This window comes from Alexandromys fortis, unplaced genomic scaffold (assembly GCF_014885135.2).
Source record: "Alexandromys fortis isolate MF-2015 unplaced genomic scaffold, M_Fortis_MF-2015_v1.1 scaffold_87, whole genome shotgun sequence".
Taxonomy (NCBI): domain Eukaryota; kingdom Metazoa; phylum Chordata; class Mammalia; order Rodentia; family Cricetidae; genus Alexandromys; species Alexandromys fortis.
The window spans coordinates 4,859,701-4,875,812 of NW_026067971.1; the positions used below are offsets into that span (position 1 = coordinate 4,859,701).

Sequence of the window (16,112 nt, forward strand, 5' to 3'; positions counted from 1 at the left end):
TGTAGACCAGGCTGGTCTCGAACTCACAGAGATCCACCTGCCTCTGCCTCCCGAGTACTGGGATTAAAGGCATGCACCACCATCGCCCGGCCTTAAGTGTATTCTTACAGTATAATTTCTGGTATCACCTTAGAAACTTGTTGTGTGGATAAACAATATATTTAAACAGTTTCCTATCTATTGATTTTTTTCATGTCCCCATTCTTTAAAAATTAGCACTCCAAATGAATATCTTTGTAGCCAAAACACTTCACATATAAAAAGTGTTTTTTGGGATTTTTTTTTTTTAATGTAGTGTCTGACTGTAGGGGTGTGTACATTTGAAGACTTCAGATAGCATGTTCACTGGTGAAGATGTAGCTCTTAGTTCTCTCCAACCAGACCATGACTTTTTCTCTAAATGCTGAAACCACTTAAAAAGTGTTTCAGATCATAATGTTAAACAGGAAAACATTACTGTTTGTTTGTTTGTTTGTTTTTCAAAACATTACTGTGTGTTTGTTTGTTTTTCAGAAGACAGTATAGCAGGAAACCCTGAATAGTGTGGTCTCCTGCAGCCTGGGAAGAGCATGAACAGAGGAATGGACATTCCACTGCAGTATGGTGTCCCAGTCCCAGGTGTTGATCGTAAGGCACGAGATTGTGGAGCTGGAAGAGACATGAGGTATGGAAGACTCCTTGATGCTGTTGGCAAACAGGGTGTTTTGTTCCATGTAGATTTGCTAGTGACAGTTTTCTTTGGTGACACTGAAGACGAGTGACTGAAGGGTAGGCCCTGTTCCCAGCAGTAATGTTACAGGCCCCAAGACCTCAGCACAACTGATGCTGTGAGGGAAATGCCATTCCGACCTTGGAACCTGGTGTGTAGGCAGCGACACCTGACAGAGTTAGAGCAAAGACCTAATCCATCGAAGTCCACAGTACATCCCTAGATGGGATGTACTTCTTGGCCTCTGGCTAATTGGAGTTTGGGGTGTGTCAGCTCAGGATGTGATTTTTGTAGTTAAAAGCCCACTCTGAGAAAGGCTCAGGACTACACTCTGGTCCTGAAAACCCAGTGCAATCTGTATCAGGCTAATAAAGACTTCTGTGGCTTGACTCTGTCCAAGTAGTCTTCTTTGGTGGATACCTCACAATAATAGATGGCCATTTGTCTTTATCTTACAGGTTCTTTGCAGTATAGTAGAGCTTCCAGTTGTATGTTTTTATGGGATTCTTGTGTGTACAGATGTGTGTATATGTTTCTTGTGCTTTTTCTTTGGCTCTTTTTCTTCTGTTTATTTTGTCCTATTCCAGTTTGTTTGTCTTTGTTTTCTTTATTACCATCCTTTAGATGCTTGTTTTCTAAGGAAAGTCACAAAGGGTGTGGATTCAGATAAGAGATTTGGGAAGGGGAAATAGTAATCAGAATATATTGTATGAAGAAAATCTGTTTTCAATAAAGAAAAAATAGTTTTAAAATGTTTTAAAAACAGTCACAAAGTTGTTTTCATTTACTTTGTGCCAATTTTTTTGATCTCTTTTTGAAAGAGAAAGCCTTAATTCTATGAAATGTCATAGTAGTCACCTTCTGTAACCTTTGCAAAGAAAAGATTTTCTTCCTCTGAGAGCGCAGAGCAAAGCATGATGTGAAAGTATGGCTCCTCATACCCCACCCTTTGATTGTTGGGGACCAAGTGATGATGGGAAAGCCTGTCTCTCCATATGTGACTGTCATGCTGGGACTCCAGTGACAAGGATTGCAGGCACTGCTGTTTCTGTCGAGTCTTTTCTAACTGTAAACGTTACTTGATCCCAGATTTTCTAAGATAACTTCTGTGTATGCATCACCTGAATGGTAACAGTTATTTTTCTTCTTTTTTAATGACGGCAGGCAGGTGGTGACAGTGAGGTCACAGGGAACAGATGATCTGCTAATGCAGTGCACCAGCGGTTGGAGTGTTGGAGCTGATGATGCAGTGTCCTCTTCAGGCCAGCATCCTCAGATGACAATGAGACCTAGAAGTCGGAGACGGAAACGGGGGTGCCAGGATCTACATGTGGTAATCCACTGTGTGGTTCTGAGTGGATTTGCCATAACAAGTACATTATTTATGCCTGATAATCATATGATGCTGGTCTTTATAACTAATCATTAATCTTCTGCACTTGATTTTATTTTCTATAAACTTTACCTATGGATGGAAGAAGGAAGACTTCCTCACATGACAGATCTGACTTTGAAATATTGAACCAAGGAAAAAAAAACTGGAAAGTATGTTGAGAAGTACGCCCAATTGCTGCCCTGCCTAATTCTGTTCAGGAGACAATGAAGTAGCTTTTTAAAGCTGGAACTGTAAAGACTCCTGAGTACACTTCCAGCCACAAGTCAGCATTGCCATTTTTAGCAAGTGTGTAGAAGGAAAGGAGGGCATTTCTTTCCATGCTGACGGAACTATGTGGTTGTACATTTCCAGCGCCCTCTACTTGTAAACTTTAAACCATACGGATAAACCATAGTGTGGCCATGTCCCCATTGTGCTGGAGTTTGTATCAATAGTTAAGATGTTAAAACTGCACTCTTTTTTTGCCTACTTTCTCATAACTGATATCTGTGGGACTAGCTGTATTTCTTGTTTTTTTTGTATTGTTTAGCTCTATAAAATGGCCCCAGAAAATCTCCAAATAGTGTCTCTAACTACAACAAAGGAGAATTGTATGGTTCCTTAAATTCACACTAAATTTGATTTAGAACAGTTTTAGTGTGAATGTTTTCATGTCTCAGTTTATTTGAAACTCAATATTCAAAGCTCTCTAGTAGAACCAACTTATTAAATGTTACTTTAGTGTGCAGTAAAGTGTTCAGTTAAGCAACTGTTTAAGAATGAGACTTCATTTTGAAATTCGTTATGAATCATAAAGCAAAAGTCATAGTTTTTCAGAGACATGGTCTCAGATATTTTTCGTCCAGTATGTCAGAATAGAATTTATAATACAAACAAAGTTTGCTTTAATTAAAAGACTTTTTTTTTTGCTGCAAGTCCCATCTGTTCTCAGAAAGCATCAGGTAGAGTTTGCATTAGTAGAAGAAGGAGGCTTCTACTAACTCTGTAAAAGTCTGTTCTCAACTAGAAGTGGTGGTTTTCCAAACATACTTTGTGTCGTATGAAGGGATAAGAAGGATATAGTTGAGGACGGGTGATTTACCCTCAGCTCTAGAACCAGTAGAGAAACCCTAATTTTAGTGCTTGTCTTACATTCTTGTATTAATTACTAGACTATGTTAGTCATGTCTCCAAAGAAAACAGGAGCCGACAAGTCAGTTAATGAATGAAACATCTGATTTTAATGGGATTTTCATGTTTCCTCTCCATCTCTTCTATGAGTGCCGTGAACAAGTTCTTCCTTCCTGATAGTTTGTCTTCCATGCATATTGAGTTTATATATTTATCGTGTATACCTGCTGTTACATGAAAACAACTTTCAACTTTAAGTGCGGCCGTTATGTGGTATCCATGTTTATTGATCATGCACCACATATTCACTGCAGTCCCTACAGAGTATTTATGATATATATTATGTACTGTCTTTTATTATAATATTATACAAAATTCTTTTCCTTTTACCCATGAGTGCCATCTGTTTGTTTTTTGGTTTGTTTGGGTTTTTTCTTCTTGAGTCAAAGAATAAAGTTTAATCCCTTTCCTCTACCTTGCCCTCTGTTGGTGTAAGTAGGAAATGAATTGTTCAAATCTCTGCAATTAGAATTTCAGAAGTAGGGGATATTGGTCACTTGACTTAATAAAGATTACATATATAATAAATTTGTCTATTTTCTAATTAAAAGCAATTAAGTTTTCCCTTTATTAGAATATTAGTAATAGCCTAGATTATGAAAATGTCTGTATGTGTGGGATGGGGCACACAATGAAACAAGCCTGCTTATGACAGCAAGTGCTTGTAACCAACCAGTAGCAGTGCTTGAGGCTGTCACTCGGGTATCTTACTCCTCAGATCCCTTAGAAGCTACAACATGAGACAGTTGAAGGGCAAGTACCGTCAGGACAGTGGATAGTGTGGCTGAGGAAGACTGGAAAGGGAGGTGTACAGAGGATGTGTTGTCAAGTTGACTAGCACTACAGGCTATTAGAACTGTAGTTTCTTTTTTGCTACTCTGGGAAACACTAAAATACACAGTTGAGACATACCCCGTTTGAGGACGTGGGTTTCAGAGCTGTTCTGGGGAGAATGGCATCTATTTCATGCAGTAAACAGCAGCCCTTGGTGACTTGTGATCAAGAAAAGAGCTGTAGCTGAACATGATGGCACCTGACTGCAGTTCCAGCACCTGGGAGGTAGAGGCAGAAGGGTCAACAGTGTAGGGGCAGTCTGGGCTACGAGACTGGCTGAAAAAAAAAGTAGAAAAAGCCGTAGCTGAAGAAGGGTAGATACAGACTTAGGTGTGTGGCACAAATGATTTGGACACAGTGCCACGTTATCTTTTAGGTGTAGCAGTCACAGTTCAGCCTCCTAGAATTCTGTGCACTTGGAACTGCCTGGCTTTATAGTCCACCCAGAGCCCACGGAGGAGCTGGAAGGAAGCAAGGTGAGGACACTGCTGAGGTTCTGCCCCGACAGTGTTGAGTAGCCATACGATCGCGTCAGGACACCTGGGTCACATGAGTCCTCCTTTGTCATCTTTAAGTTTGGAAGATGAATCCATACCTTGCCTTTCCTGTGGTGTGTATGGTCAAACTGAGCTTTACACAGCAGAGAGAGGGAGGTAATAGGTTTTTAACAAAGCACCTTGCTCCACAACAGAGTGTTCTCTGTTGAATAAACAAGAAGAAAAACACTTCTGAGCAATTTTAAGTTTTCAAAGGTAAATTAAAGGGACAGATATTGTCCAGTGATAACTAAAAGCTTTAAAGACTCTTCTAAGTCATGACACACACATATTTCACAACTGCAATTTTGGACTCCCCCTTCCTCATGTTATGTCATGAATGTGCCATATGTTACTGTGCATAATATACAAAGTATATAATGTGCAAAGTACATAATATAAGTTGTATTATATGACTGATTGTGTCCACATTTTAATAATAAATTATGAATGTATAATTTATAAGAAATAAAACACGTTAACCTCATTCCTGGTATTGAACAATTAGTGTGGTTCTTTTTTTTTTTTTTCTTTTTTCATTCTCCAGACTTGGTTTTGTTCACTAGAAATAGATATTAAAATGGCAACCCCAGCTTGCTTCTTAGGTGCATTGCTTGTAATATTTTCCAACCTTTTACCCTGAAGTAATGTCTGTCTTTGATGTTGAGGTGTATTTCTTTGCAGCAGAAGGATGGATCTTCACTTTGCAGGTGATAGACATAGACTGTTGACCTTGAGAGGATGTGAGTTAGCTCTCCACCCAGGAACCGTTAACATCGCACAGTAATAGCACGCACATCCATGAGAACCCTGAGTGCAAGCTTACATTACATAGGTGGGACAGCCACTGCAATTTTCTGTATTGAATCCTGGATAATAGTTTCTCCTAAAAATTCATACTGCAAAGCCTGTAACAAAGGAGGTCAAAACAAGGTAAACCTCTCAAATGTCATTTCCAGAGGATTATCACAATTACATAACCTTAGCCTCAGTTATTTCTGTTACTTTAAAAACATCCAAGTTTCACCTTCACACTCCTTCTCAGCAACAGAACTAAAGTTATTTTCTCTGATAATAAAGAGACCTAGGACCAGATGACCATGAAGGGCATTGATGACCCCAGAGCCCTTTTCCTTCCCCACTCAACTCAAATTTGTAACCCATGGCACTGAAAGTGATAAATAATGCTCAGCGAACATTGCTGATTGATAATAACATCCTCATATTTTCACCAACACTTGTAATTATAGAGTCAGAAGCACAGTATTTTTTGGAGAAGACTAGCTTGCTAAAATCAATATGATACAAGTATTAAACAGTATTTTGTTCAGATTTCCTGTTAATATAAACTATTTTAGTTTCCCACCCCTCTCATCTTTTTAATGAAACCTATTTTGTGGCCAGAAGCACTTTTTAAAGCTTTTAGGCTTTATGTGACTATAAATTGCCCCACATTGGAAGCCATTTTGTAACTGGAAACTGTACTTTTGTTCCCACATGCCTCGACCCAAATAATCACACAGAAAATATGTTAATTATAATACTGATTGGCCGGTGTACTTTTAGCTGCCTCTTATATCTTCAGTTAACCCATTTTTTTTTATTAGTCTACATATCGCCATGTGGCTGTGGTGTTACCACATTTTCTGCATGCCTTGTTTCCTCTGTGGTTGGCTGTAGTCTGACCTGACTGCCTTCTTTTTCTCTGTATCTCTGTTCAGATATCCCTCGTGGCTTTACTCTGCTAAGCCATTGGGCAAATATCTTTATTCATTAACCAATAAATGACAAAAACAAAAACCAGGACATCCCACATCACAAGTCCCTGGAGGGGAGCTGTCTTTAGTCTGTAAACACCTGGAGTACAGGAGAAAGCTATGGTTGACACTTTCTGCACAACTGTCAACACTTACTACACTCAAAAGTGGCTTTGCTGTCCCTCTGAACCCAAGGCCCTGTCAACACATATTCACTCAGTATGTCACTCACTCATGGTTTCCTCCACTCCCCACACATCACTGTCTTATTACTTGGAAAACCTTAACTATCAAGACTAAACCCCAAACTTTATCTATGTGCAGTGAAAGATTAAGGAGTAGAGTTCTTTCTCTGTATGCGTAGGAGGTTGATTCCAAGACTACCTTCCAAATCCCTGCCCCTACACGCACCAAAACCTGGTCATTTTTGTCTCTTAATTCTACAATAGCATTTTCTGAAAACAATCTAAACCATACATCTATTTCAGATCATTTATAGAATGCCCAGAATAGCTAATGCACTGTAAGTAGTGTGTAGTCTTATGAAACAATGACACCTATTCAGCTTTGTCAAGTTTTGGTCTATAGTCAATTGAACCTTCAGATTTAGAACCTGAAGACATGGAGAGCAGACTGCCTTACGCTGAGCTGACTATACTTATACCACTGCCATGTCCCATAATACACCTGGCTATATGGGGACACAGTAGCTCATCCATGGATATCACATTCCCCTCTCTACTGCCACACAATATTTGTTATTTACAATGGTTTGCATTCTATATCCATGACTTAAGTGTTAGCCCAAATTGGTCCTCCAAAATGGTGGTGCTACTGACAATGTTGTAAACGACAGTCTGAACTCAACTCAGACTGGACCCGAACTGGGTAAACAGAAAAATTGCTAGCAGATAAAAGCCTAAAATCAGCATTCCTCAGAAACTTGTGAAGTGGGTTTCTCCTTGAAAGAACTGTTCCATCCCTTATTGCTGACAGAGGTTTATGTCCCACCTGGTCCCACAACTGTTCAGTTCCAAAGAAACACGCAGTCTGAGGACAGGATCTCTTCTTTCAATGAGCATTGGTAGAGGTAAGAGAACTTTCTAGTGACTTACTGCTCTGCTTCTCTGATCCTTCAGCTTTCATCACCAAATATCTCTGTTTTTTTTAAATAATTGAGACCAAGTAGAATTTATGTTACATCACCCAATGTATGCATCACTATATACAAGTCAACAAGCTGTCAGCTCTGTCCTCAAGATGTCTGTTTACATGGGCAGCACAAATTGTAGTGTCCTAGTTGAGCTCCTGTTTGTTCAGACACTGGATGCCTGGAGTCAGCTCTGTGCTTTGGAGCAATCTGCCTTCTGAATCATCTATCTTGAATGACACTGTACCTTGAACCAACTGAGTATTTACTGACCACCCTGTTCCAGAACAGCTCTCTCTGCTGCATGTGTATCAGCTCTGTTTTCCCTTCCACAACTCTGCTTTAACCCTTGCATCACTGTAAGCCTTTATGGGTGACACTGTGTATCGTTATGTTCAATGCAGTGTGTGATCTGAGATACATTATTGGTCACTAGGATTTGTTGCAGCTCTCTTGGCATGGATATATGGGTACACACTGCTCTTTGAAGTGAAGAATCAGAGGCACCTTAAGAATGAATTTAACCTTTCTTGTATGTGGGGCAGGTTAGCTCCTTAGGACTGAACATTCTGGGCTCAATCATCCCCTGACCCTTTTCCCTTAGGGCTGCTTTAATGTTCTCCAGTTTATACCTAACAAAGAGATTTCCATATCCTCCAGACATTCTAAGGAAGCTTCCAAAGGGGCATTGCAAAATACAAATGCCCTATTCAAGAGGTCTTTACAGTTTCTTGAATTGCCTGGTGATAGAAAGCTAATCCTTTTCCTCAAGAATAACACAGATTCTGGCAGATGTGTTTAGCATGTTTTGTTTTTCCGCCTTTTCTGGAGTTGGCCCTGCACTTGGGAGGTTTAATGGCTGATGGCAGGAGGGAAGCTGGGAAGGCATTGGGTCAGCTTCAATGCTGCTGTCCCTCAACCCTGGCTCCTTTGGTTGTCATCAGAGCTCTTCACACAACTGCTCCCAGATGTCTGTCTGCTTTAAGGATGCTCCTGGAGGAGGCTTGCCTGAGCAGCTGGACCATCACAGGCAGCAGCTCACCACCCAAGATGTCAGCTCTTAGAAAGGAAATCTGACTGTGTTGACGATGGCATTTTAAACTGTTTCATGTTTCACATGCTCAGTTCACTAACGGTCAGACACTTACAACTTGTGGAGTGGACATTTAAATTTCATTTATATTGTTTTTCCTTGGAAATCTTGAGCTTCTTTACTACTGATTTGGTGTTTCTAATTATTGTCATTTTGAAATTTATGACTTTTTAGAGTTTTACTTATTTTCTTTTTAAAAAATATGTTTAGTATTGTGTGTTTACATCCAGGATGCCCTTGAAGAACTGAGGGGACAAATTGTGGCGTCAGTTCTCTCTTCCACCTCTGCGTGGGTTCCAGAGACAGAGCTGGGCCACCAGGCTGGCACTGCTGGAGCCTTTAGAGCACTCCCCCACTGAGCTATCTCACTATCCCTACCTATTCTTCTCTAATTGCTTCTTTTAAAAACTGCTTTTAGATGAAGACTTTCCTTTTAGAAGAAGTGTTAAAAACATTCAAGCTCTTCACTGAGGAAATCTGGGGAATTTCCCTGAGAGAAACATGTTTGCAGCTGTCCTGAGTTGTGTAACTTCCCTTAGTTGGAGCCTTAGGTTTGCTGTGACTTTTCTGTCCCAAGGAAGCTGAAAACAGTTTAAAGGGAAGGAAAATGTAAAAGCTATTCACATGAAGAGGACTGCTTTCCCTCAGTCAGCAGTCAGCCCTGGCCTTCCTGCCCTCCAGCACCTTGGCTGAGTTAACAGGGCTTTGAGTTCTTTGCTTTCAGTTTCATTTCTGCAGCACCATGTGATTTTTTTGCAGTGCCTGTGTGTGTGTGTGTGTGTGTGTGTGTGTGTGTGTGTGTGTGTGTGGTGGGTTGGCTTATAAGAAGAGCAGCATAGGAAGCCAGAGACAGGAAAGCAAAGGCAAGACAGAGGCAGCTGAGAACTGTTCTTGCACCTGTGAAGGGGGACCAGCTATATTTACTTTTTCTTCCTTTAAGAAGCAACTGACTCTGGAAGCTGAAGTTAATTTCCATTTCCAAGAGGCAACTGAAGGACATTCAGAAAGGCAGGTATGTTTTATCTGGTCTGCAGGGGTGTGACTGGCTTTAGGTGTAAGAAGCTCAGTTTCTTTCTTTTGACAAGAAACAGAGTCTAAGTGGTAGCCTGACACTCCAGTCCCCCTGCCCTGGCAACGTCAGCTCAGGTCACTGACAAGGGCTATATGCACTTTGTCATGCTATTAATTTTATTCTCATATATGGGAGAAGGTTGAAAAGAACCTGTGACATCACCTGTTATCTAAATGTTCGTGATTCTGCACATTCTCCTTCCTCAGCATAATATCCTCAGGCTCGTCTGTGTGGCAGTGTGCAGTAGAATTTTACTTTTTCTTTGGAAGAATAATATTCTATCGTGTGGGCCATCACACTCGGTGAATCTACATATCTGTGGATGGTCTGTTGATGAGAGATTGGGTTAGAGTCACATTTTGACTCTAACCTGATCATTGGTCTTCAAATGTGTCCAAATCCTTATCTGTGTGTTGTATGTAGCTAAAGCAGAGTTCTTGGATCAAAGGTTACTATTCATCATATAAAAAGCCAAGACTGTGTTCTCCAAGATGTAGCATCATTCTCTGTTCTTAGCTGCAGTGCACAAATATCTAAGTGATCTGGATTCTGGTTCACATTTATTTGCTATGGTTTTGTGTGGTAGCTGTCCTGGTGTGTACAAAGTGACATTCTGGTTTTGGGTGGCAGTTCCTCAATGTTTCTTAAAGCCTCGTTATAATGCAGACTGAGTTTGAAAGATTGTTGAGCAATTAAACCAAGTAGGTCTTAAGATAACCTCATTATTGTGTAAACTGCAAACTCAAGCAAAATCAAACAAGTGATTTCAAGTAAGTGTGCATGTTTCCTAGAAGTAAGACTCAACGTCAGTAAAGTCTAAGAAGCCAAGTCACACGAGATCACGTGACTATAGATCTTATACCAGTCTCCAGAACAAGACAGAAATCTTGTAGCTAAAGTTTCTTAATTTTGCTCTTACGTTTTCCTAATAAAGGTGACCTACATGTTGTTGTGGGAACACAGACACTTTTTATCTTTCATTCTTGTACTTCCCAGTTTGTACCCTGCATCTTTTTAAATAAATTCTTTAAAATTTTAGAGTTGTCTTGTACAGAGTGATTAGCAATATTGAATGTTTTTTCATGTGCTCATGTCCATTCATAACCTGCTTTGGAGAAATGAGAGTCCAGGGTTCTGCCCATTATAAAACTGAGTTGTAACTGTAGAGGGTTAAGATATTAATCTTGTATCGCATATTTAATGTACAGAGCTCATCCTTTGGTGCAGGAACATTCCTAATTTTGCAACATGGATTTTATCTCTATTCACCCCATTGAGATCTTGATATCACATTCAAGAAATAATCTGTTCTTGAAGTCCAAGTTAGGTAAAACTGAGACCAGGTTACCCCAGGCTAGCCTATTTATTACAATTAAGGTCTGCCTTGCTCCCTGCAGTCAGAATCTGTCAGGAGGGGGGTTGTCAAGAGTGAAAAGTTAAGTGAACACTCATGTAATTCACACTGTTTATTCATTTGGACATCTCAGTGTGTGCGTGATTCATGGGTGTGTTCCAAAGCTCCTATACATTTTCAGCCATTTTAAATTCACAGAGGGAGCAAGGACTTAGAACCCACTGCTCTGCCATTTTGCTGGGTCTTTAAGGCTTTGCAAACTCATCTACCTTATTGGCAGGGTGCAGTAACCTGTAACCTGTAGGCACTTACAGATTGTGGGCTTCACAAGGTAAGGCATTCATTACAAGGCTTAGCATATTGACAGATTTTATGAAGATAGCTGTTATTTGGTCTTTATTACATTTGGTTTTTATTCATGCTGGCAGCCCATGTCTTACATAAATCTTCTTTAGAACTGTGGAGGAATGATAGAGAATGTCCTCTGTATCTGCTTGCTGCCTTAGGAAATGTACAAATGTCATCAGTCCTAACTCACCTTGGGCTTGAGTAACACTGAGGGGGAGAATGGCTTTGTATTCTTCTTGCAGATTCTTTTAGCTTGGCAAGTTGCTATGGCCAGACCACAAATGATGGCTCCCATTTGTCTGGTGGAGAACCACAATGATCAGCTGTCTGTGAACCAAACAGCCATCGAGATTCTGGACAACATTTCCCAGCCAGTGGTAGTTGTGGCTATTGTTGGATTGTACCGGACAGGGAAGTCCTACCTGATGAACCGCCTGGCAGAACAGAATCATGGTGAGTGGCATGCTGGGTACTAGCCAAATGTCTGAGTGTCTTTGTGCCATTATCTTAATTCTGATTCCCAATTAAAACAAAGGAAAGCCAAACGCTCTTCAACAAAGCTACCCTCTCAAGCTAATTTGCATGAATAATTACTGCTCACCAATAATCGGTTCCTGCATTCTTCCCTTCATTCCATCAGGGAAACTCCCAGGAGTGCTCAAGACAGGGCCTTTTCTGATGCTCTAAGCAATGGGATCATATGTGTCGGTCTCTGGTCTCATACATCAGGTTTTCTTTCTCAATAAAATATTTCCACCAGGGAAAAATTTCTTTGAATATCTAAGACTTTAAAAATTGTGTAGGGCTGGAGAGATGATCTAGGCTGCTCATGAAGAGGACAGGATTTGGTACCCAGTACCCATGTGGTAACTCAAAATTCTCTGTAACTCCAGCTCTGGAGGATTTGCTGCCCTTATTTGGCCTTTATGCACTGGGGGCATGTGCATGGTTCACTCACATACGTACAGTCAAAAAATTCTGATAGTCATAAAATGAAATCAATAAATCTTAATAACTGTTCATTTGTAATTAAAATTTTAAAAACATTTTAAAGGACTTTATATCCTTTTATAGTTGCACATTCCTGTTTATTTCTCCTGCTTTTCTGTAGTAACTTTGGATATAAAAACTATTATACCAATTTCTTTTTTCTACTTTCCTGTTTTTCTCTTCTTGTGTGTCTGTGACATGGAACCCATACCATTTCCCACAATATGCAAAAATACCTGTTTTTTTTTTTTTTTTTTTTTACTGTCTTGTTGTTTGGCCTGGCTGTGTCTATGTAGTCCCAACTGCTGTCAAACTACTGACAATTCCCCTGCCTCTGTCTCCTGCCTTCAGGGATGGCAGGTGTGTACAATCATGGCTGGCTAAAACCCTCACTGCCGCCACCAGAGGGCGCCATGTGCTCCCCTTCGTGGATGCCTCTGTTTCCATTTGGAGTCCTCCGAGGCTTCATTCTCTTGTTAAATGCCCACTATAGCTTGAAATAGATGACTTATAAACTAGTATGGTTTTGAGGAAAGATGAAGCACCATTTTGACTGCTGAGATTCACAGCACTGCCAATTCTACTGCTGCCATCTGATTTTTGTGTGGATTGTTCTCTTCTTTGCTTTTCATGGCTGGATCTGAAACACCAGAGAGAACAACTTCATGGGGAAGGACTTTTCTCGACACGGTTTCAGAGATTTCACTTCCTAATGGTTGGGCTTCTTGATCTTGTGGCTCTAGTGACATCACAGAAGCAGCTGCATGGAAGACTGGTAGAAGAGATTGGGAAGAGTTAACACTTCCGTATCCTCCATCTAGGCTTCAACTCCCAAAACTTTCAGAATTCCTTAAGATGGTGCTGGCTTCCATGAACTGAAGTTTTAGTACACGAGGCTGCCTGTGCAGGACGTTCATAAACCGACCTTTACTCCCTACCTCTCCCAGCAGGCTTCCCTCTGGGCTCCACTGTGCAGTCTGAAACCAAGGGCATCTGGATGTGGTGTGTGCCACACCCCACCAAGCCAAACCACACCCTGGTCCTCCTGGACACTGAGGGCCTGGGTGACGTGGAAAAGGTAGGATGAGGTCCATGCTGACCCTTATGAGCCCTTGCTATCTAACTGGTTGACCTCTTCATGAATAGATCTAATAGTTCTACAGACTGAACTACAGTAGGTGAGATCTATTTAGATTTCACATTTAGATAAGGTCAAGTTTTTGTTTTTGCTTTTGTTTTTGAGACAGGGTTTCTCTGTGCAGCTTTGAAGCCTATCCTAGAACTTGCTCTGTAGACAAAGCTGGTCACAAACTGACAGATTCTCCTGCTCATAGCTCCCAAGTGCTGTATTAAAGACCTGGACCACTACTGCCCAGTGATAAGATGAATTATATTAGGTGAAACATGCTTTTATTTCTTGCCATTTGAGTGAATGATTTGATTCAATCCAATAAAAATTTGTTTAGTAGTTAAATTCCTGGATTATAGGTACAGTAGTTAGATATTAGGGAAGAAAATAAAGGGTTTTCTTTTTTCTTATGAACCTTCCTAGTTTCATTGAGGATCCTACCTGTGTGTTTCTCATATAGTCCAGTACGGGAAAGAATGCAGAGAGGAAGAGCAGTCACGGAACAGCCTCTGACCTCTGAACTCCAGAAGTAGAACTAGGGCAGGGATTTTAGAGCCAGCCTGTGTTGGGTAAAGGGTGAGGGTATTCATCTCTGGTGCCTACCTGTCACTAGAAGTCTTCCCTGGAGGCCTTGTCATTCTAAGTGCTGGCATATGAGAGCTGTTACCCATCAGCTCGCACAGAGCTAGGTGAACAAGGTCTTCTCTTCTGAAAGGTGAACCAGGTGGCACAGTGCTACCCCTACTAGGAGGAATTAGGTGGATGGATGCTTCCATGGAAAGGTAGATGACATCACAGTAAGAGCAGTTGGGTGAACAGATGCTTCCATGAGAAGGTGAACGACATCACACTAGAAGCAGTTAGGTGGATAGATGCTCCCATAGGGGATGACGTCATCCCATCTCAGTTGGTGAGCAATGGCTGACTCGTCTTCTGAGATACCTAGGATACATTTTGGAAATGGGGTTAAGGATTGGGTTTACATTTTTGAGAGCTATATTTTTTTTATTGTGTGTAGTGTGTGTAGTGTGTGTGTGTCTGCTTGTGGTATGTGTGTTTGTGAGTAAAGGCATCCTAGGTATTCAGAGGCTTTACATTCCCTGGAGCTAGAGTTACAGAAAGTTAGAAGCAATCTGATGTGTATATTGGTAACCAAACTGCGGTTCTCTGAAAGAGCAGTGAGTGTTCTTACCACTGAGACATCTGTCCAACCCCTTGGGTTTACATTTTTTATGGTGAAACTTGTCAGCTGTCCTTGAGGCAATCTGGGGAGAACTGATTCTGCAGGTTCAGTGAAGGCCTGTTTGTCGCACAATAGCTAAATAGGATAAATTTGGTTGTTTAAATAGGGGAACTGAGTGGTTTACAAAGATTATTGATGTATGCGAGATGTTATGTGGTGCATGTAGATGCATGTATGTGTGTGTATGTAGATGCATGGTGTGTGTGTGTGTGTGTGTGTGTGTGTGTGTGTGCAGGCGCAGGTCACAACCCCTTTCCGCTTCATGGGTTCCAGAGATTGAAATAAGCGGATGGGGTTGCGCAGTTAGAGCCTTTCCACCCTGTGTCATCTTGCTTGCTGATTCATCCTCTTATTCTCCTCTTAGTTCTAGACATAGAACCAGACACTCCACTCTCCTAGATGCTTGCCATGTTCATCTGCATGTTTATATCACAGGGTTTCTTTCTTGTGTGTCTGCATCTGAGTCTGGCGCAAATGTGTAGCGTGTTTTCTCTGTCCACTCATCACTCCAGGTTAAGTCCCTTCCTTGGCTAAGAAAACTGCCGCCGTTCCTTCCCTGTACTGCTCTGCTTGCCTCACACACACACTGTGACTGCCATATCCAGGCTCACATCCTAGCACTTACCTGTATCTATTTCCGATGGCTCTTGTGTGTAGTGTGCACAGGATCTAATCCTGCTTTTCTGCATGTGGATGCCCTATTTCCCCAACACTATCTGTGGAAGGCACCGTCTTCCTGTTTTGTGAGTTCTTGACAGCCTTGGCAAAGATCAGCCGATAGTTAATTCATCGATTTATTTATGAGCCTCTTCCTATGTCCCATTGGTATACATCCTTGTCTTGTTATTATCACACTTCAAGGATACTCCTCAATTTGTTAATTGTACAAATTAACGGGATTCAGCATGGTATTCTGAGACAGACACCATCCATTGTCTCCTCCTTTGTTTTTCTTGTGGTATCTGTTAACAGCCTTTTGGAACATGTTTTGGAAAAAATCGTGCTGTTCTGATTACCATAGTCAGGAATTTGCTTCAAATCAGAATGTGTGCTGCTGTTCTTGATCAACATTAATCTCTTTAGAGAGTAATTTGCGATTTATTTTGAATTTTACGAATTTTAATTATAAAGAATGTCATTGGCATATTTGTAAATACTTTGAAACCATATGCGAAGAAACAATCATAGTTTTAAAATTTAAGTTAGTTTGGGACTTTGTGTCTACTTCCCTTCTAAGTTCTGGGATTTTGTCTCCTTGGAAACCATGCAGACTGCATGTGATGTCACTCTCTCTGTGACATCATACGTGTATCAGTACATAAAAAGATGTA

At 40.8% G+C, this 16,112-nt stretch overlaps 2 protein-coding genes across 11 annotated transcripts in view; both read left to right on the top strand.

Moving 5' to 3' along the window:
- Positions 1-5,132, top strand: part of LOC126509606 (THO complex subunit 2-like) — a 31,898-nt gene extending 26,766 nt beyond the window's left edge. Inside the window, exons 8-9 of the mRNA XM_050155583.1 lie at positions 514-664; positions 1,874-5,132. The gene's annotated coding sequence lies outside the window, so the exon portion shown is untranslated. The remainder of the gene's footprint in view (positions 1-513; positions 665-1,873) is intronic.
- Positions 5,133-9,323: 4,191 nt separating this feature from the next.
- The window catches only part of LOC126509708 (guanylate-binding protein 6-like), an 80,219-nt gene continuing 73,430 nt past the window's right edge, over positions 9,324-16,112 (top strand). For 2 of the 10 annotated variants that reach the window (XM_050155777.1, XM_050155774.1), the window contains exons 1-3: positions 9,446-9,657; positions 11,662-11,872; positions 13,360-13,487. In XM_050155777.1, coding sequence (XP_050011734.1) covers positions 11,686-11,872; positions 13,360-13,487 — 315 coding nt within the window. In that variant the 5' untranslated portion in view covers positions 9,446-9,657; positions 11,662-11,685. Of the gene's footprint in view, positions 9,658-11,661; positions 11,873-13,359; positions 13,488-16,112 lie in introns of all 10 variants that reach the window. The other 8 variants (XR_007594233.1, XM_050155770.1, XM_050155779.1 and 5 more) reach the window with 7 other exon arrangements.